Consider the following 20,835-nt stretch of genomic DNA (forward strand, 5'->3'; position numbering starts at 1 on the left):
ATGAAAGCATATTGGCTCAGGAAACCTAGATGTGAAATCAGTCTGGATGGAGGTACAAAGGAACAAGAGGCAGAAAACATTATTGTGAATTGTCTAGTCTTCCAAATAGTATTAAGTAGGGGATGATATTAAATAGAAAATTAGACATGCATGCTACAACTGTGTTTGTGCAATCATGGGTGATTTTAATCTACATATAGACAAATCACCATTTGCAATGGAAATGTGGCAAATGAATTCCTTGATTGTATATAAGATGAATTTTTAGATCAGAATGTTCAGGAAGCAACTTAGGAGCAGGCTGTCTGAAATTTAATTTTGTGCAATGGGAAGGAGTTAATTAATGATCTTGTTGTGAGAGGTTAGAAGAAAATGTGACATAACGTGATAGAATTCTTCAGTGGAATAGCAAGTGAAGTAATCCAATCCAAATTTATAGTTCTCAGCTACAAAGATATGCAGAGTAAATTGGCTGTGACAGACTGGGTAACCTAATTAAAAGGCATGGCGGTGGACAGGCTGTGGCTAATATTTAAGGAATGAATGCATGCATTGTACCAGTTATACATTCGTTCTGGGTAAAAGAATGCAACAGGCAAAGTGTCCCAACCACGCTTAACAAATGAAATTAAGGGTAGCATTATATCCAAATGGAGTCATATGAAGTTCCTGATAAAAAGTAGCAAGCCCAAGGACTGGGAGCAGTTTAGAATTCATCAAAGGAAGACTAAAAGTTTGATTAAGAGGGATAAATAGAGCATGAGAGTAAGGAACATAAAAGTGGATTGTAAAAGCTTCTGTAAGCGTGTAAAATGAAAAAGGTTAAAGGTTAGTGAAGACAAATGAAGACAAACTCACAATCTGAAATGGGAGATTTGGTCATGGAGTAGAAGAAACGATAGAGCAATTAAGCCACAACTTCTGTTCTGTCTTCATACAAGACAAGAAAATAAAACTTCCCAGAAGTGCTAGGGAAAGAAGGGTCCTTTGGGTATGAATAATTGACAAAAATTACCATGAAGGAAAATATTTCAAGAAGAATTAATGGGACTGCTAGTTGAAAACTCCTCAGGGCCTGATAATCTACATTTCAGGGTACTAAAGGAGTTGGCCACTGAAATAGCAGATATGTTGGTTGTTATCTGCTAATAATTTACAGATTCTAATTAGGTCCCAGAAAATTGGAGGATGGCAAATGTAACCCCAATATTTTGAAAAGGAGGAAGGGAGAAAAGTGGAATTTAGCCTAACATTAGTTGTAGGAAAAATAATGGGAGTCTATTATGAAGGATGTGATAAACAGAACATTTAAAAACTACCAACAGTATTACACAAACTTCAACATCAGTACCACATTTCCAAACAGGACAAAGATTTACCAATAAACATGTCCAGGTGGGTACTGGAACCTTCAAGAAACAAAGGAAGACACCAACACACTTATTATCACACTGATCTATAACTCAAGAAGTTTTCACAAAATTACTTCTAGAGTAATTGAACGAAAGAAAGTACAGGACTTCTTCCTGGTCACTTGGTCAATTCACTTAATCACAGGTAGGAGGAGGCCATTACTTCAACAAAAATGTTACATCTATGCCTAAGTAATTGCAAGGGAAAACTGTACATATATAGAATCCCAACATGAAACTCCAGAATCCTGACCTGGAAATGCAGAAAACTTCATCAACAATGCCAGCAACTGACACAATATCAGTAACATAGAGTACAATTACTACACAACAGGAGTAACAAAAACAATAATGCATGGCCATTCTTTACTGAAAACAATGAATGTGAAACCACAAGATGGACACACAACATTCCATCACCAAAGCCATAATAAAGTCACAAATAATCCTTTTCAGACAGTATAAACTGAGCAATAAAATATTCTTGTATGTTCAATTTATTTATAAAAGTTAATTATCAAACTACTGTAGTTAATAGAAAAAGTGTTAATTGTTGGGATTGTTATATTTGCTTAGAGTCTTTCGAGGAAGAGGGAGGATATGCATTTAGATTATTCATAAAGAACTTGTTATATAAATATATATCTAAAGGCGCTGCATTCAGTCACATTACAGTCATGTGCTGAGTAACAATGTATCAGTCTGTCAGTCTACAACCATATGGGGAGCTGAAAGAAGAAAAAATGCAATAAAGTTGAAGCATTCTTGAATCTAAAGTGTAATCGGCCTGAGTCTTTTGAGGATTGGCAAGTGCTGTTATATTGTCACTCCACTCATAATTTTCTCCAACTTGCCAGAGCTCCACTTTTCTGGCCCTGCTTCTGTTTCAAGATTCTACAGAAATTTGGAATGTGTCTGAAATGGAACTGCTTTAAATGTAGCATTGGATTGTCAAGATAAGACATGCACAGTAGCTGTGTTCTGCAAAGCTAACTTTTCCAACCTTTCCCTGAAGAGCACAGAAAGAAAGGTAAGTGTGAAAGAGGGTGAGTGTGGGTGGGGTAAAATTGTAGTGTAAGGGTGGTCGGTCAGGTGGTTAAGGGGATAGGTTTACTGTGGATGTATGGTAGGTGAGACAAATGGTTGAGGAATGGTTACGGTAGCACATGAATGCAGTGGATAGCTTGGAACAGTGGGCAAGATGGTATGAAGGTAGTCAGGTTGGCAACAAATGGATTGGGTCAGTTGGGCATGAGTCAGGGTGATTTGAGGATTAGGCAGGGTAATTGGAGTGTCAGGAGGAAAGCTTGTACAGTTGCAGGGGTAACTGGGGGGAAATCAGTGTAAGTGGCTGGGAGGTAAGGTTGGGGAGACAGTTGGATAGCTACCCAGGAGTGAGACCAGATTTTGTCCTGTTCCAACATTTCCTGGGTAAGTGTTCAGCAAATAGATGTATATGATCCAAAAAGTCTCCTACTATACCTGAGAATTGGAAACATTTTCGGAGGGCCCCAGAAACAAGGCATTGCAGACCAAAAGTTCAGATTCATCAAGTCCGGTGGAGTCCTTCCACTGGGACTTCTAAAGAATTCAATAACATACAGACTGGGCTTACTCCAGAAAATAAGTAAATGAAGACCAGGAGATCTGGGCTATTATTGCTAACTTATGGAAACCAGATGACATCAAATCAGTATTTATTTCAGTCATTTACTTTCATAAATTAAAGAGGTGCATAAATTGTCCCAGTGTTCAGCAAGGTATCATTATCTTTTTGATCTCACTGGACTATTATCAGCTGGCACTTCCAGTAATTTGACGGCAAAAAAACTAAACTTGCAATTGCAAATCAAGCTAATGGGGGAGACTGCAAATTCCTTGTTCCAGACAAATCTGATCCCACTGATCCAACAATGATATATATCTCTTGTTTCTTATTTACAAAAATTGCAAGGATTTCTAGTAGCTATATGTACATCACAGTACAGAATAACAGGGGGTTTCACTGATCAATTTTGTTACTGCTGAACAAAGCAATTCTAAGTACAAAAATGAATATATAAATTAACATCCTCACAAGTACCCCTTAAATGAAATTTTTGGTGCGCAAAGTGTTAACATTTCAAATTAAAATAAACATATTCAAAACATTCAGATATTTTTCTTTGCTAAAAGTACACAAACAAAACTCAATCCAGAATTATTAAGTGATTGTAAAAATGACTTTTTATTAAAAAAACACAATATGGCAGTATTTAAAAATCAATAGTAAAATCGTTCAATTCGAAAGACGTAAAAAACATACGATTAAAATTGTTTTAAATAAAAACTGCTTATCTTAGGCTTTTCCATTAATTTAAAATGATTGCTGTTGAGATGTCATAAAAATATAAGTAAATCACAAAACAAGTGAGCTCTACACTTTACCAACGCAAGAACGTTTTCTAAACTGACCACTTCTACTTCAAATATTTGCAAGGTTAAATAGAAACTTGAGTCAATACTTGATGCATGGACAAAACGACCTGAACGACTGAACAAATTAATAGATTAACGAGAAGTACATCAATATTACAGCGGTGAAATGAAATTTCATTGTTAAATATCAACGTATTATTCGCCTTTACAAAAACAAATTACTGCGGATACTGGAAAACGGGCAGGTGGTGGACAGAATCAATTAAACATCTGTTTGTTAGTGCTCTCAGAGTGGCAGGTTTTATGTTGTCCATAAACAAGCACATATAGATATATATAAATATACACATACGTCTCCCTTCTGAGCGCAATAACAAACACTCCTGAAAGCATGGCGAGACGTCTAAAATGCACGAAGTCAAATATCAAAGCAGCCTCAGCAATCTATGCAACAAGCGGCTCTCCCCACATCTCAATCCAGCAGCTTCCCAGATAACGGTCACATCAAAAACGTTCTCCTGCAGACTCTGATTTATACCAGCGAAGCGGTATGGGAAAAATAAATCAATCACCGGAGTAGGAAGATTTCACGTTAAAAAGACTGAGTTGGGAGGGGTAGGAGGCGCCTGCATTTCTCTCACACACTCCCTCCAAGATTCTTCGTCGTCAAGATACCAATAACTGCGAAATAAATATCAAATGGGTTTTCCTTTACGTTTACTTTACCTTTCGTGGTGCAGACAGCAAACACTAACCATACAGCGCCATACAATTCCAAGAAATCGTGCAAGTAACTGAATGTTTCAAGGCGATTGGTGAACATTCACTGCGAGAACTTCGGTTTTAGTGTTCAAGATTTGTACAGAAGATTACCAGTCAAATAAACTTGCTTAGTCGGGGAGCCACATTGACAGGACAGACATCCAATTACAATTCGAGATGCCACAAAGATCTGCCCACCGACGAAGGCAGGCGTGAAAGGCAAACCAATCAAAGCGCACGACAATGTCACCGCTTCCCCTCCTGTACCCCCAAAATTGCAGCAAGTTAGTGTGAAGCCGACCTGAGGAAACCTTTCTGTCTCTTAACGTTGCCTGCACGAATGGGGAGAGCTGTAGGTGGTTTGTATTTACGAAGGGGAGACAGAAATGAAGAGACAAAAATAATTTCCTGGAGGAAGTGAATGTTATTTCCCGTCATTATTCACAACGACCATGTTTCAGTCAGCTGTTTCTTTCGGAGCACGTATGATCAGGCGGCTGAGATAGGCCATCCTGCTGCGGACAGTGGAGGGGCGGGGAAAAGCTGGGCTTTCGCGGTCTCCGCGGCGGCTCGCTCCGAGACGCGGCTTTCAAAAGAAACCGAAGAAGTCGCGAGCTTCAGAGCAGTGTTAGAGTCGCGCGAGAAGTTGTCATGGAGAAAGATGGCGAACTCGAGAGGTAAACAATATCTAATGACTTCAGCCAGAGACTATGTTAATGTCATTATCAGCAGCACAGGGGCTTACTGGCCCTGTCCTGTGTGCGGTGTCTTGGCAACCGACTCTAAACAAACCCGATTCAAATTTTGTGTAAGAGATAATGGGAACTGAAGATGCTGGATAATCTGAGATAACAAAGTGTAGAGCTGGATGAACACAGCAGGCCAAGCAGCAGCTTGGGAGCGCAAAAACTGACGTTTCGGGCATAGACCCTTCATCAGAAACCTTTCTGGTTACCTGTTCGATATCGCGTTTGTTGCAGGCCTCCTCGGGCGTAGCGTATTCCCAACTCTGTATACAGAATGTGTATATCTGTAAAAAACATACCAGCCCGGTGTGACGTGTTCCGCCTCGCAAATCTGGCATGTCATGGCCATTCCCCTCCCGCCCACAACCTCAGCAAGGGTTATGGGTCAGCTAGTGCCGACATAAAATTCAGGCTGCCCTCTGACTATACATGCCAGAGAATATGCTAGGGTTCAGAAACCTGGCACGTTACCATCCATGATAACAAGGTGTAGAGCTGGATGAACACAGCAGGCCAAGCAACATCAGATAAGCAAGAAAGCTGACGTTTCATTTTCTGAAGAAGGGTCCACACCCGAAACGTTAGCTTCCTTGCACCTCCAACGCTGCCTGGCCTGCTGTGTTCATCCAGCTCTACACCTTGTAATCTCAGATTGTCCAGCATCAGCAATTCCTACTATCTCTGAATCAACTTTACCATCAATGACGTTACCATGTCGCTAGCCTCGCAACTGGAACATACTGTATGAACAGCACTATGCTTATCACGATCCTTCAGTTACTGCTCATATAATTTTGAAAATCAAATCAGCACGTGGAATAACACTACAGGTATCCTAATTGCATTTTTTTTGGAATGTCTATTCAGAGTTAAACTGAATTTGTTGCACTTGTAGCACCTAACATAGCAACTGAAATGAAACAAAGAACTGTGAATGCTGGAGATTTGAAGCAAAGAAAAACAAAAGAGCTGGAGAGACTCAACTGATTTGGTGGCATTTGTGGAGTGAAAGCAATGTTTTGAGTCCAGTGACCCTTCTTCAGAACATAGTAATTACTTAATTTCATGTGGGATGTAAGGCCCACTATGACATTGTCCAAGTAACATGTATTTGCTTGACCATTTGCAGTTTTTATTGTTTACGTAATGTGCCACCCCTGGTCTACTCCAAGGCTGGGCAACTTGAGGTTGGCAGTATTTACATTTTGGTGTTCTTAGGGACATAACTGTTGTGCAATATCTCTGCCCAGGAGACCTCGGTTCGAGGTCTCTGAACCTCTGAACAAGTTGGTTAGAAGACCTCTCGAGGTGTAATATGCCCAAGATTTGTGGGGTGGTCAACACCACAGCAAGGAACTCAGCAAATCGCACCAATCTGGCCACCCTGGGCTGTATTATCTGCATACATCTGTTTCAGTTCTTTTCAAGGCCTGTCTTGAGATTTTTTTGAATTTCAAAGTCTACTTTGTTCATTTCCATTAACTCCATTAGATGATACATTCATGTGATAACATGACTGTCTGTGTTGGTGTTGATTTTTTTTCTTCAGTTTTTATGTCATTTTAGTAATCCAAATGGAAAGATTGCAGTACACAGCAGATTTTCCAATTTTAAGACAAGGATTAATTAGTTCAAAAGAGCATGGTAACCATGTGTCAATGCTATAATCTGAAGTGCTATTCCCCATTCCAAATTACCCTTGAAAAGCTAGTGGTTAACTACCTTTTTTTGAGTACACCTGAGTAGTTTGCTAGTCACTTTCAGACGTCTGCTAAAAGTCAATTACATTGCAGTGTATTTGGATTCACACGTAAGCCTGAATGTTTAAGGTTGATCTCTTTCCCAAGAGAACATTAGTGCATCAGGTGTTTTACTTTACAACAGTGCAGTTGTTTCATTTAAGTTTAAATTCCCTTGCAAGAAGGGAATTTAAAACATAAAAGTATCTTGCCACACATCTGTCTTCACTGCTCCATGTTAGATGCCTTGATATCTTATGTCTTATATTAGAACCCAGATACCATTTGCTGTTCAGTGCTTAACCCACATGGAGGCTGCATTTACATTGCAGAGTCAACATGAGGTTGCTCTGACACTAATTACAGTTAATGTGTGGCCAAAGCAGAGAAACACCAGAGTGAAGTGGAGCAGAACAGCCTGTAGGAGGGCTTTTGAATCAGTCAGGACGCAACGTGGACAGCTCAGTTTAAAATTCATGACAAAAATTAAAACTGATTTCTAGCAATCTTGAACTTTACTACAAATGCATGCTTAGCAACAACCTAACTAAAGTCAGTAATAAATTTAGGGTAAAAAACACTTAAAGATGTGGCATCAGTATAAGGAAATGGATTAACAAATTAAGTTGTTTGGAGTGTATGATCCACTATTATCCAGGTTTAACAGTTGGAAATGATGAGGCTACAGCTTTGAGGCACATGCCAGACAGGGAATACAATGTGCATGTCTTGTTTGCACGCTTTAGTCTTTATCACCATATCACTCTCCTCTTTCCTGGCTCAGGCTCACCACAGCTTACTAAGGCCACAGTGCCAGAAGCTGGGCTTCATGCACACACCATCCTCATTCTATCTCTCCCACATGCGGGGATGACATTTCTCTCATTTGTCATCCCTGCATTGACTTTTTTTTTGCAGTCTTTTTAGGGCTTTTGAAGGCAAATTCATCCATTTTTTTATAGTATTATAAACTTTGATAAACTTGGTTCCATCAAGCATGTTAAGCACGAGCTGAAATTTTATTACTTGATTCTGTGCCCTTTAAAGCTGCATTATTTTTATTTCCTAGCCATCAATGTGGATCAGTTCTCAAGGGACAATACTTTTTTTCTATCTATAGACACTGTTGAGATATTTTCTGAATTGAAGGTCATGCATTGAAAAGTTGTACCGTATATAAAGGGGAAAAAATCATTATTTTTGAAATGTTATCATAGTTATGCAGTCAAAATGTGCAATCATGAGAGACAATATTAATGCCTCTGAAGCATCCAGTGCTAATAGTAAAGAGAACTGTTCGAAGTAGTTTCCTAAACAATAGAAAGATAAATTTGCATCAATAATTGGAAGAAAATGTCCTTTGTCAAAGAGCAGAAAGCTGCATTATACAGGTGTTAAAGGGCTTATACAATTGGCACACTTGCACTGCCCCTGAAAAATTGCATAGTTGACAACAAGATAACGTAATTCACAATTTCCTGAGATTAAAATCATTTGTCTAAAATATTAGTGCTGATTTACTGAAGTTAGTTTATATTTATTATAAACAGCACAGTTTCTATAATTCTTCATTAGCTTTCATTGTGTGAACCGATTTGAGGTTTTGTTGTTGAAATAAGAAGTGTTGTTTTTATTCAAAATGTGGAATTTATTCTTCTTTTCTAAAGGTTTTGGAGTAGATTTGTAGCGCGGGTTGTGGGTGTTGAGGTTGGTTGACTGGCCGAGCTGGTTTGATGTTTCATTACCCTGCTGGGTAACATCATCAGTGCAGCCTCTGATGAAGCGTTGGTGTGTTTTCCCGGCTGGTTTTTAAAACTCTGGAGTCCGGTGAGCTGGATTGCCTCACTTCCAGTTTTCCTTCGTAGTGGAGTGTATATGGTGGGACAACACCAAAATCCTGGGTAAGCAGAGACATGCACAGGAATTCATAGAAGGCTGGTACTCCATGAAGTATCAATAAACACGTAGAATTCGACCCCCCACATACACGCCACTACAAAGGAAAACCGGAAGTGAGGCAATCCAGCTCAACGGACTCCAGAGTTTAAAAACCAGGTGGGAAAACACACCAATGCTTCATCAGAGGCTGCACTGATGATGATGTTACCCAGCAGGATAATGAAACGTCTGCGGAACAACAAACCAGCTCAGCAACCAACTTCAATTTTTTTTTCTGTATTGGAAAGCATAGGATTATGTTTACCTCGTCAGCAAGTAGCTCTACAGGACATTTTGATTTATATCTGAATGTTAGTTTTATCAGCTTTGACATTAAGTCGATGCCATGCCCACTATTTCAAGTGAATGTAAAAGAAAACTGTCATGCCAGTCCTTCATGGGAAGTTCTGGTCAATATTTGTTCCTCATTCAGTACCATTAAAAATACAGATTTACTAAACATTACCATATTACTTTTTCTGGGGCTGTCACATTTCCTACATTCCAATACCTGTTTTGCTAGGAAGAAACAATGTTGAGGTTCTTAAACAGTGTAAATCACATGAGGGCATGAAATGTGCTGTAAATGCAAAGTTTTCTTTACCGCGCGTAGATTCAACTTTTTACTATCTTTTTCCCAATTTGGATATGTATTTGACATTTAGGGTGACTGCTGTAACATTGATTTAGAAAATCATTTGCTTACCAAGTATTCTACATTAGCTGTACTGTTCCAAGAAGCAAAGAGGTGCTGAAATGGAAAATGCAAACAATATCATTTATATCCTTTTGGCTTGTTTTATATATATATATACCGGTTTTTAACTGTGGCTAATGCAAGTTTAAGAGTGGAAAATATTTAAGTATTTGTCCAGTGCTTTCATGTTTGACACAAATTAGTTTGTAGCAAAATAAAGTTGCAACTAACTTAAAAATGATATGTAAACCTTCACCTAGAGTGGCTTAGTAACACCGTTGTTGACCAAGCTGGCTGGGTCCTAAAGGAAAAAGCAGCCTGATATTATGTTGTCTGCCATGTTTTTGAAACATAATGTGGGAAAATGTGAGTTTATGCACTTTGGCAGGAAGAATAGAGCAGTTGGATATTATTTAAATAGAGAAAGACTCCAGAAAACTGCAGCACAGTGGAGATTTCAGTGTCTTCATGCATAAGTCACCAAAGGCGTTCATTGGGTAATAGGGAAGGCAAATGAATTGTTGGCCTTTATTTCCCAGGGAATGGAGTGTTAAAAATGAGGAAGTTTTTGCAAAAACAATACAAGGCACTAGTTAGACCACATCTATAATACTGTGAACAGTTCAGCTGCCTTCACTCAGGAAAGAAGCAGCAAAAGCGGAGAGGTCCCTAATGTATACACCAGCAGTAGAGCTGCTTCCACAAAAAGAAGTGTGACATCACAAGAAAGCTGGTACATAACTTGTGAGCATTTCTCTCATCTCTTGTGACTGGATATTGATTTAAATTGAAGCCATAAATACATCTTACAAACTTTACATAAATAATTAATATTTTAGAACAGCAAAACTGAATTTCTTCATTTGATAGATTTAGAGTTCTGATTATTTTGTCTGACATAAACAAGAGTAAGATTTTACTCATCTATTCCTAAATTGGAGTGTTGGTAAAATAAAAGCGAGTGCATGTTCTCTTCGGTTAAGCTATATCTGGGAAGTGCAAATCAAGGATCTGAATATCCTGCATAATGTGGGAAATACTAGACATTCCTGGCTGTCTGGATTACCATGTGTGCAGGAAGTGCTTGCAGGTGGAGCAACTGAAGCTCCAGGTTTTAATGCCTGAATGGCAGCTGGGGCGCTGTAGTGTATTCACAAAGCCTAGAACATGCTGGCAGGGACAAATAATATCTAGCCCTGTCGTGGAGACGTGAAACAGCATCTAGGAGCAAAAAGCAAGAAAATATTGATCATGACCTACTTTCTGACAGTAGTCCTGATTTTAAACAAAGTCCCCCAAATATCTTTTATAAGGTAAAAATTAAAACTTCAGAACTGTAGAGAAATATCACCAATAAAAACAGTGGCCTGAATTTTGCAGTGGTAAAACCATTTGTTTGGCCACTGAAGCTGAAAGCAACAGGATGTATAACACAGATAGCAAAATGTTGTTGCTAATGATTCTGCATTCCTCCAGAGGAATGCAGTGTCCTTCAAAGGTGCAATTACTAAGTAATCAGTGAGCATCCGTTCTTATACTGTTAATTTCACAGTAAAAGCCCTTGAAAAACCAATTTTTGAGTAAGGCGTTACTGCATTTTTAAACATTGTACTAATGTTTCAAAAGTACCACTAATGACCTCTGGTCCTGAGAAGTTTATTTTTTTTCTTGAAGAAAAAAAATCTTGATTGTTAAACTTTTTAACAGTATCATAGATGATAAAAATTTGACAATTTTTCAGTTGCCAAAGTTTTGGATTTTGCTGAGCATGGTTAAGCAGGAAGAAAAACAGCATACTACAAAACTTCGATATAGGTATGGCCTCAGTGAGACTAATGGATAACACCAACAATGTAGACCCAACCAAAATCAGTCACTTCATCAAAGTAATTTTGTATTCAGTTTTGTGGCTAATAGGCCAGGGCTTGAAAATGGGACTGGTGTGGTCAGATCTCTGAGTGGCACGAACCCAATTAACCAAATGGTCCTTTGCGCTCTAAACATCCATGAGTCTGAGATGGTTTCCCCTTGAGGAAGAGTCTAGGATCAGGGAAATAATTTCAGAGGAACTGCTGCCCATTTAAAACAAAAAATGAGGAAGAATTTCTTCTCGGGGTAGTGAATCAGGTAGCTATTTAGGCTGGTTGTTAAATATATCCATGACTAAGATTTTTAAGAATTAAGGGGAATCAACGTTAATGGGGAAAAAACAGGAAAGTGAATTATTAAATCAACAGTGATGGTATTCATAGAACATATAGAACATAGAACATTACAGCACAGTACAGGCCCTTCGGCCCTCGATGTTGTGCCAACCTGTCATACCAATCTGAAGCCCATCTAACCTACACTATTCCATGTACGTCCATATGCTTGTCCAATGACGTCTTAAATGTACTTAAAGTTGGCAAATCTACTACCGTTGCAGGCAAAGCTTCCATACCCTTACTACTCTCTGAGTAAAGAAACTACCTCTGATATCTGTCCTATATCTTTCAGCCCTCAATTTAAAGCTATGCCCCCTCGTGCTCGCCATCACCATCCTAGGAAAAAGGCTCTCCCTATCCACCCTTTCTAACCCTCTGATTATCTTGTATGTCTCAATTAAGTCACCTCTCAACCTTCTCTCTAACGAAAACAGCCTCAAGTCCCTCAGCCTTTCCTCGTAAGACCTTCCCTCCATACCAGGCAACATCCTAGTAAATCTCCTCTGCACCCTTTCCAAAGCTTCCACATCCTCCTTTATAATGCGGTGACCAGAACTGTACGCAATACTCCAAGTGCGGCCTCACCAGAGTTTTGTACAGCTGCAGCATAACCTCATGGTTCTGGAACTCTATCCCTCTATTAATAAAAGCTAAAACACTGTATGCCTTCTTAACAACCTTGTCAACCTGGATTCAGTCGTGGAGCAGACTCAATGGCCAGATGGCTTATTCGTATTGCTATGTTTTGTGCTTGGCGTAGGTGGTGAGGGAGTCAATAAGAGTGAAAAATCTACTTGACATCATCCCTTCCAATCAACCTGATAGTATCAGCAAAAGTAAACACCACTCAGTTATTGTGGTGACCAAGTGCAATCTTCACATTGAGGATGCAGTCCATTGTATTGTGTGGCACCACCACTATTCTAGGTTGGGCAGACTTCAAACAGATCTTGAAACTCCTTCCACCATAGTCTGTTGCCTCATTGCCGGGCAGATATCAAATTGTGCCATTGCCACCAACAAATTAAGAGATCATCCATGTTCAATGATGTGTGCAAGAGTGCATGCCAAGTGAAGTAGCATCTAAAAATGAGGTGTCAACCTGCTGAAGCTACAACTCACGGCTACCTGGTGTACTAATTTATGAGCACCGTGCACAGTTGACAGATGAAATCTCTGCAGTCAGGAGAGCTTGCCAGTTGGATACAAAATTAGTTTTATAGTAAGAGATAGGGTGGTGGTGGAATGTTGAGTAGGAGCTGGGATATATTGAGGTTGTATGGGACACTGGTGAGGCCGTGTTTGGATTACTGTGTAACAGTTCTGCTGTGGGAAAGATATATATTATCAAAGTGGAGAAGGTTCAGAAAACTTAAAAGGATGTTGCTAGGATCAGAGGGTTTAGTTTTTAGGAAGCGGCTGGGACTCCTTTCCCTGGAGCGTAGAAGGTTGAAGGGGTGACTTTTATAGAGGTTTATAAAATCATGAGGGCATAGACAAGATGAACATGAAAGATCTTTTCCCTAGGTTGGCGATGTTCAAGACTAGGAGGCATTTATTTTAAGGTGAGAGGAGAAAGATTTGAAAAGGACCTGAGAGACTACAACTTCCTACAAGGGTAGTTCATGTGGAATGAACTGCCAAAGGAGTGGAAGATGCAACATTTGAAAGACATCTAGATGAGTACATGATTAGGAAAGGTTTGGTGGGAATATGGGCCAAATGTGGGTAAGTGGGACTAGTTTATTTTGGGAAACTTGGTCAGCATGGACGAGTTGGACCGAAAGGTCTGTTTCCACACTTTATGACTTTGATTCTGTCTGGTCACGAATGATGTAGACAATAAAACAACCTGCAGGAGGAATTGGTTGCCCAAATATGGCTATATTCATCATTGGGGACACCCAGTACATCAGTGGAAAAAGTCAAGGCTGAAGTATTAGCATCCAGCACACAAATGCCAAGTCTTCAACCATTTCAATTCGCATCACATGACATTAAAAGTTAGCAATCAGGTGCAGGAGTAGGCAATTTAGCCCCTCCAACCTACCCCACCATTCAGTACACTGAATCTTGGCTTCAACTACACTTGCCTGCCTGTTCTCCATTATCGTTCAACCCATTACTAATTAAGTATCTGTCTATCTCTTCCTTAAATTTGCTCAATGTGCTGGCTGCAATGCATTCTGGGGTAGCAAATTCTAGATTCTCAGCTCTTGGATAGAAATAATTTCTCCTCATCACTGTTTGAAATCCGTTACCCCTCAACCTAAAACTGTTACCTCTTGTTCTAGATTCCTCCTGTGGGGCAAACATCTTCACTACCTCAACTTTGTGAATCCACTTTCTCATCTTGTGTATCTCATTTAGTTTTCCCCTCAGTTTTTAAACTCTAGAGAGGTTAGGCCAGAACTGCTCAATCTGCCCTTGTAAAACAAAACTTTGGAATTAATCTAATGAATCTTCTCTGAACTGCCTCCGTTGCAACTACATCCTTCCTCAACTAGGCGACCAAAACTGTACACAGTACTCGAGGTGCCGTCTCACTCACGCCTTGTACAGTTACAGCAACACTTCCCTACTTTCTTTCATACTGTCTTCCTTTTAGCAATAAATGCCAGAGCTCCATTTGCCTTCCACATTACCTGCTGTACTTGCATACTTGTTTTCTGTGATTCTTGCATCAGGAAACCAAGATCCTCCTGAACTGAAATGTTTTGAAGTTTCTCTCCATTTAGATAAGAATTTGTCTTTCTGGTCTTCTGACCAAAAGGAATAACCCTTCCGCATCTTAACCGTCAAGTTTTAGTCCATTCACCTGACTTAGCCATGTCTATTTGTAAACTTCTTATTTCTTTATTGCAACATAACATCTCACCGGTTTTAATGCCATCTGCAAATTTGGCTATAGTACCTTTTTAATCCTGCATCCAAGTCATTATAATAAATTGCAAATTGTTGGAATCTGAGGATCAAACCCTGTGGCACCCACTAGGTATATCCTGCCAACCAGAAGAAGATCTATTTATCCTGACTTTATGATCGTGAGCCAATCCTCTATCCAAGCTAATAAATTACTTCTAACCCCTGAGATTTTACCTCTGGTATTAATCTCTTGTGTGACACCTTATCTGGACTTCCAGAAGGCATTTGATATAATACATCTACTGAATCCCCGTTATACACTTTGTCACATTGTTGAAGAGCTTTAGCAAATTAGTCAAACACAATGTACCCTTCATAAAATCATGCTGACTCTGATGTATTGCGGTTTGACTTACCAAATGTCTTGTTGTTACTTCCTGAAGGATTCTGACAATTTCCCAACAATAGATGTTAAACTAACTGCTTTATAGTTTCCTACTTTGTGCCTCCCTCCTTTTTTTTGTTAATAAGGGTGTGTATCAGCAATTTTCCAATCCACATCCAGGAATCTTGAGTATTCTAACTAGTGGATCCACTATTTCTGCCATTTCCTTTAAAACTGAAATGTGAGTTATCACTCTGCCTTCAATCCCAATAGTTTGTTTAGTACTTTTCCACCAGTGGTGGTTGTTCTAAATTCCTCCTCTTCTATAAATCATATGGATCTACATGACTGAAAAGTGCTGTTCAGTCCATCACGTATGTCCTGGTCAGAAAACAACCTAACCATTCTAATCCCATTTAATCGCACTTGGCCCATATCCTTGTATGCCTTGACAAGTAATGCAAGTAACCTCTGTGTTGCCTGTTATTATTGGAATGATGCTAGTGTTCCCTGCCATGACGACTGAATCACAATATTGATTTAGTGTCTCTGCCATTTTTGTGTTCCTCACAGTTAACTCCACAGTCTCATCATCTGAAGGACCAACATTCACTTCAGTTGCTCTCTTCCCTTTCACGTACTTAAAGAAGCTTTTGCTGTCTTTTCTTTTGTATATTTGCACTAGTTTTCTTTCACAATTTACCTTTGGTATCCTTCCAGCCTCCTACTGATCTTTGCAACATGGTACACCTTGGTTTGTTATCTTTAACTTTCTTGCTTAGCCATGAATGTGTTTGTGTTTTTTTTTAATCCCCTCTTACAACTTATTTCCCTAATATTAGTTGGAAGAAATTGAATGTCTCCAGATGACTGAAAGCATTGTATACTGCAAAGCTGTGGACCCTAACGATATGCCATCAATCCTACTTGAGATTTGTGCTCAATGGTTAGCCATGACACCAGCCAAGCTGTTTAGTATAACTACAATGTTGGTGTCTATCCAACAGCATGTAAAATTGCTCAGTTAATTATTGGTTTATTCTTGATCAGCAAAGTGATGGAAGGGATCACCAACAGCATTATCAAGTGGCACTTAAAAAATAATTACCTGTTCATTGACATTCAGTTTGGATTCCGTCAGGGTCATTCAGGTAGTAATTTCATGACTATCCAGATCTGAGCATGAGCAAAAGAACTGAACACCAGAAGTGAGACAACATTAATAAGAACAGAAATTGCTGGAAAACTCTGTGATTCTGGCAGCATCTGTGGGGAGGGAAACGTTTTCAGGGCTGTGTGTGTGTATATTGAAACAATTAGCAGAAGGAGGAATAATCATTTGGGCCTCAACATTAACTCTAGTTCTGTCTCCATAGATGTTGACCTCCTAAGTTTCTCCAGCACTTTTGTTTTCAAATATTTCAGATTTCCAGCATCCACAGTATTTTGCTTTTATGTGAGGTAAGAGTGACTACCCTTGACATTGAGGCAGCATTTGACCAAATATGGCTTAAAGAAATCCAACAAAAGTAGGAATTAAGGAAATATTCTCCACTGATTGAGGTTATACCAAGCACAAAGGAAAATTGTTGTGGTTGTTAGATGTCACTCATCTCAGTATAAGGAAAATGCTGCAGCAATTTGTCAGAGTAGTGTTCAAACCCCAATCATCATTTGCTGCTTCATCAGTGACCTTCCTTCCCTGCATCATGAAGTCAGAAATGGGAATGTTCACTTATCATGATGCAGTGTTCAGCACTATTTGCAGCTTTCCATGTACAGCAAGACCTGAACACCAACCATGCTTGGATAATGAAATGACAGGTAATATTGAACAGCATTTGTGTGACATGAATGTCCATCTTCAACAAGAGAGAACCTCACCATCACAACTTCATGTTCAGTGCATATGAAAATTTGAATTAAAAACAAGCGTAATTCATTCAGCAATTCGTGGCTCCTCTGCCTTTCAATAAAGTCGTGGCTGATAATAAGCTCAAATCCACATTCCCACCTACCATTCATAAGCTTTCGCCCCTATCTTAGCAGGGATCTATCTATGTCTGCTTCAAAAATATTCAAGGAATCTCCTTCAACCAACTTTTCAAGAAGAGTGTTCCATGTACTTCCTGTGAGGGAGAAAATATTGCTTAATCTCTTTTTGTAAATGGGTGACCTGTGATTTTTAAACATTGATTCTAGTTCATTCTCACACAAGAGAAAACATCCTCTCCACATGCACCATATCTAGATCCCACAGGATCTTGTGTATTTCAATCAAGTCACCTCTTAGCTCTTCTAAACTCCAGTGGATGCAAGTATAACCTGTCAAAAGTATCTTCGCATGAAAACCTACTCATTCCACGTAATATTCTGATAATGTTTCTCTTAAAACAAAAAGTGACCGGTGCTGTGGTCAACATTATTACCACTGCTGCATTCCCCACTATCAACATGCTGAAGTAATGTTGTTTGGGGAAATAAAATTGACTTCCAAACATTCTTCACTTGTAAGTGCCCTCTGAACCGAACTAACAAGCTACTCAATTATACTACACCATGGTAGAGAGTTCAATTAGACTGCCTACCCTCAACCTGTTAAAGGCTCCAGTATTCACATCCCAACGTTGAATATGCAGTACTTAATGTCAAGATCAAAGCATTTCCATGTAATATTTCCTATTGTAGCAACAATATAGGGCTATGTTTCACACTCCCAACAGTTTGATGTGCTGCTTCTGAATTATGGCTGAAGAGAGCCTGAATGCTTCCTCCTTTTAGTGTGCTCATGATTTGGAGATGCCGGTGCTGGATTGGGATGGACAAGATCAAAAATCACATGACACCAGGTTATAGACCAACAAGTTATGCCTGAGTAAGAGGCTGAGCTCCAAAAGCTTGCGTTTTCAAATAAACCTGTTGGACTATAACTTGGTGTCATTTGATTTTTGACTTTTTAGTGTGCTAGTCTGCTTCTCATTTTTAATTTACTTTTACACCATTTATAATATGACGCTGAACATATGTGAAGCAAGATCGGAAGAAACAGCTCAAGGTGTAAGGTAGCATGACTGTGATGGATCCTATAATTAAAACTAAATGATTTCATTTCTTCGATTATAGAGTGATGTGAGACACAATACTCGGAATGCACTAAGACTGTTTTTCAACCATGTCCAACAGATTAGAGATGGGTCTTCCACTGGCCACTGTTTACAACTTTCCTAGAACATCCAGATGCCCTTCCAAATAGATAATACGTTTTTTTGATGAAAAAGGCAACAGGCCCATCAGTAATGAAAATTGCTCTACTGAAAACAAAAGCAGAGAAGGCTATCACTGGCTGCAATAAACATTTGGACAGATGGGGTTAACACAACATCATGTAGTCTAGAGGAATCTTCAGAAACCATAGAAAGACTGGCTGTAATGGCAGTGCTGGAAATAAAATCCGTGGTGGAGAAAATAAGTAAGCCATCAATTTACTTGCAATAGGCAAAGCACATCAAATATAGGAAACTGACACTTTTTGCAGCATCTACTCAAACCTGTCTCTGCTGGAGTGAGGGGACAGTACCCATAATATGCGTGATCCAAAGATTGTGACTCTGCAAGAACAAAGACAATTGCAGCAAATGCAGCAGCTGTCAAGACATATCCCTGTTGAGTACTAGAAAAATTATTTACCTGTGTTGCCTTTATCAGATTGCAGATCTTGGCTAAACACATTTATCCTGAATCCCAATGTGCTTTCAGAACTGAAGGTCAGCATTTGGCATGTTTGGCTCAGTGCAGCAGCTGTAGGAGAATTGCCAAGTGAGCAGATGCAGCCTGTTCACACTGCTGAAGAAAATTGGCTTCACTTTGAAGCTGCTACATGTGATCTCCTTTTTCCACGAAACGATGAATGAGATAGCTATGATGTTTTCTATTTTTATTGGATTTTGAAATTGTATCTCTTTTATCTTTCTTCTTTTTTCCCCTTCCCAGTGTCTCTCTTCACCCCCAGGCCTCATTAGGTATCTCCCCATCTGACTTCACATTATTAATTGGATTGTTTAAATTTTGAAAGTATCAATAAAGCACGTAGTAGTTTATCTTATTTCATAAATTTAATCAAAATCAAACTACAATGAAACTCTTGTTCTGTTTTTCTTTTCCTCAAGAACTTAACTCATTTTAGAAACTCTGTGATAAACAAAAATATCAAGTACATGTTCATGCTTTGGAAGAGGCTAAATTTTGCAAGCAAAAGCTTTGTAGAATGAAGCGAAACAAAAGGCAATTTGCATACATTTAATTATGGTACTGTAATATTACTTTATTTAAAATCTTATTTTGAACATTGACAATGTTAGTGTTGGTGTGAAAGAAGTTATGATTCTAATTGGTTCATCACCCAAACCATATGTAAATGTATCAGTGATAATGGGAACTGCAGATGCTGAAGAATCCAAAATAATAAAATGAGGCTGGATGAACACAGCAGGCCCAGCAGCATCTCAGGAGCACAAAAGTTGATGTTTCAGGCCTAGACCCTTCATCAGAGAGGGGGATGGGGTGAGGGTTCTGGAATAAATAGGGAGAGAGGGGGAGGGGGACCGAAGATGGAGAGAAAAGAAGATAGATGGAGAGGAGAGTATAGCTGGGGAGGTAAGGAGGAGATAGGTCAGTCCAGGGAAGACTGACAGGTCAAGAAGGTGGGATGAGGTTAGTAGGTAGGAGATGGAGGTGCGGCTTGGAGTGGGAGGAAGGGATGGGTGAGAGGAAGAACAGGTTAGGGAGGCAGAGACAGGCTGGACTGGTTTTGGGATGCAGTGGGTGGAGGGGGAAAGCTGGGCTGATTGTGCGGTGCAGTGGCGGGGAGGGGACGAACTGGGCTGGTTTTGGGATGCAGTGGGGGAAGGGGAGATTTTGAAGCTGGTGAAGTCCACATTGATACAGTTGGGCTGCAGGCTTCCCAAGTGGAATATGAGTTGCTGTTCCTGCAACCTTCGGGTGGCATCATTGTGGCAGTGCAGGAGGCCCATGATGGACATGTTATCTAAAGAATGGGACGGGGAGTGGAAATGGTTTGCGCCTGGGAGGTGCAGTTGTTTATTGCAAACCGAGCGGAGGTGTTCTGCAAAGCGGTCCCCAAGCCTCTGCTTGGTTTCCCCAATGTAGAGGAAGCCACACCGGGTACAATGGATGCAGTATACCACATTGGCAGACGTGCAGGTGAACCTCTGCTTAATATGGAAAGTCATCTTGGGGCCTGGGATAGGGGCGAGGGAGGAGGTGTGGGTGCAAGTGTAGCATTTCCTGCGGTTGCAGGGGAAGGTGCTGGGTGTGGTGGGGTTGGAGGGCAGTGTGGAGCGAGCAAGGGAGTCACGGAGAGAGTGGTCTCTCCGGAAAGCAGACAAGGGTGTGGGTGGTGGGGTCGGATTGTAGATAGCGGAAGTGTATCATAAATGTATCATTTAGGTTTTCCTGTTACAAAAATGGTATGTGTTGGAATTTTCCATAATATGCTTTGTTGTGGAAAAAACTGGTATTACAGTTTTTTTTTTGAAAGTGTTTACCATATCCATGATTTTTAATAAATATACTAATTTTGAACCATTAAATGTGAGCATTTAATTTAGCTGCATGAGATTAGGCATATTTTTCATCTGTTTTCAATT

At 39.7% G+C, this 20,835-nt stretch overlaps 2 protein-coding genes across 7 annotated transcripts in view; one reads left to right on the plus strand and one right to left on the minus strand.

Moving 5' to 3' along the window:
• The window catches only part of lnx2a (ligand of numb-protein X 2a), a 125,409-nt gene extending 119,725 nt beyond the window's left edge, over nt 1–5,684 (minus strand). For 3 of the 6 annotated variants that reach the window (XR_009445853.1, XM_048532412.2, XM_059646686.1), the window contains exon 1: nt 5,548–5,684. Coding sequence is in view for 1 of the 6 variants with exons in the window: in XM_048532414.2 (XP_048388371.1) it covers nt 4,557–4,588 (32 nt within the window). In the remaining 5 variants the exon portion in view is untranslated. Of the gene's footprint in view, nt 1–2,894; nt 2,952–4,556; nt 5,190–5,547 lie in introns of those variants that run through there. The other 3 variants (XM_048532414.2, XM_048532411.2, XM_059646685.1) reach the window with 3 other exon arrangements.
• si:ch211-140b10.6 (protein POLR1D-like) overlaps nt 4,837–20,835 on the plus strand; it is a 34,220-nt gene continuing 18,221 nt past the window's right edge. Inside the window, exon 1 of the mRNA XM_048532415.2 lies at nt 4,837–5,269. Coding sequence (XP_048388372.1) covers nt 5,244–5,269 — 26 coding nt within the window. The 5' untranslated portion in view covers nt 4,837–5,243. The remainder of the gene's footprint in view (nt 5,270–20,835) is intronic.

This window comes from Stegostoma tigrinum, chromosome 6 (genome assembly GCF_030684315.1).
Source record: "Stegostoma tigrinum isolate sSteTig4 chromosome 6, sSteTig4.hap1, whole genome shotgun sequence".
In the NCBI taxonomy this organism is placed as follows: domain Eukaryota; kingdom Metazoa; phylum Chordata; class Chondrichthyes; order Orectolobiformes; family Stegostomatidae; genus Stegostoma; species Stegostoma tigrinum.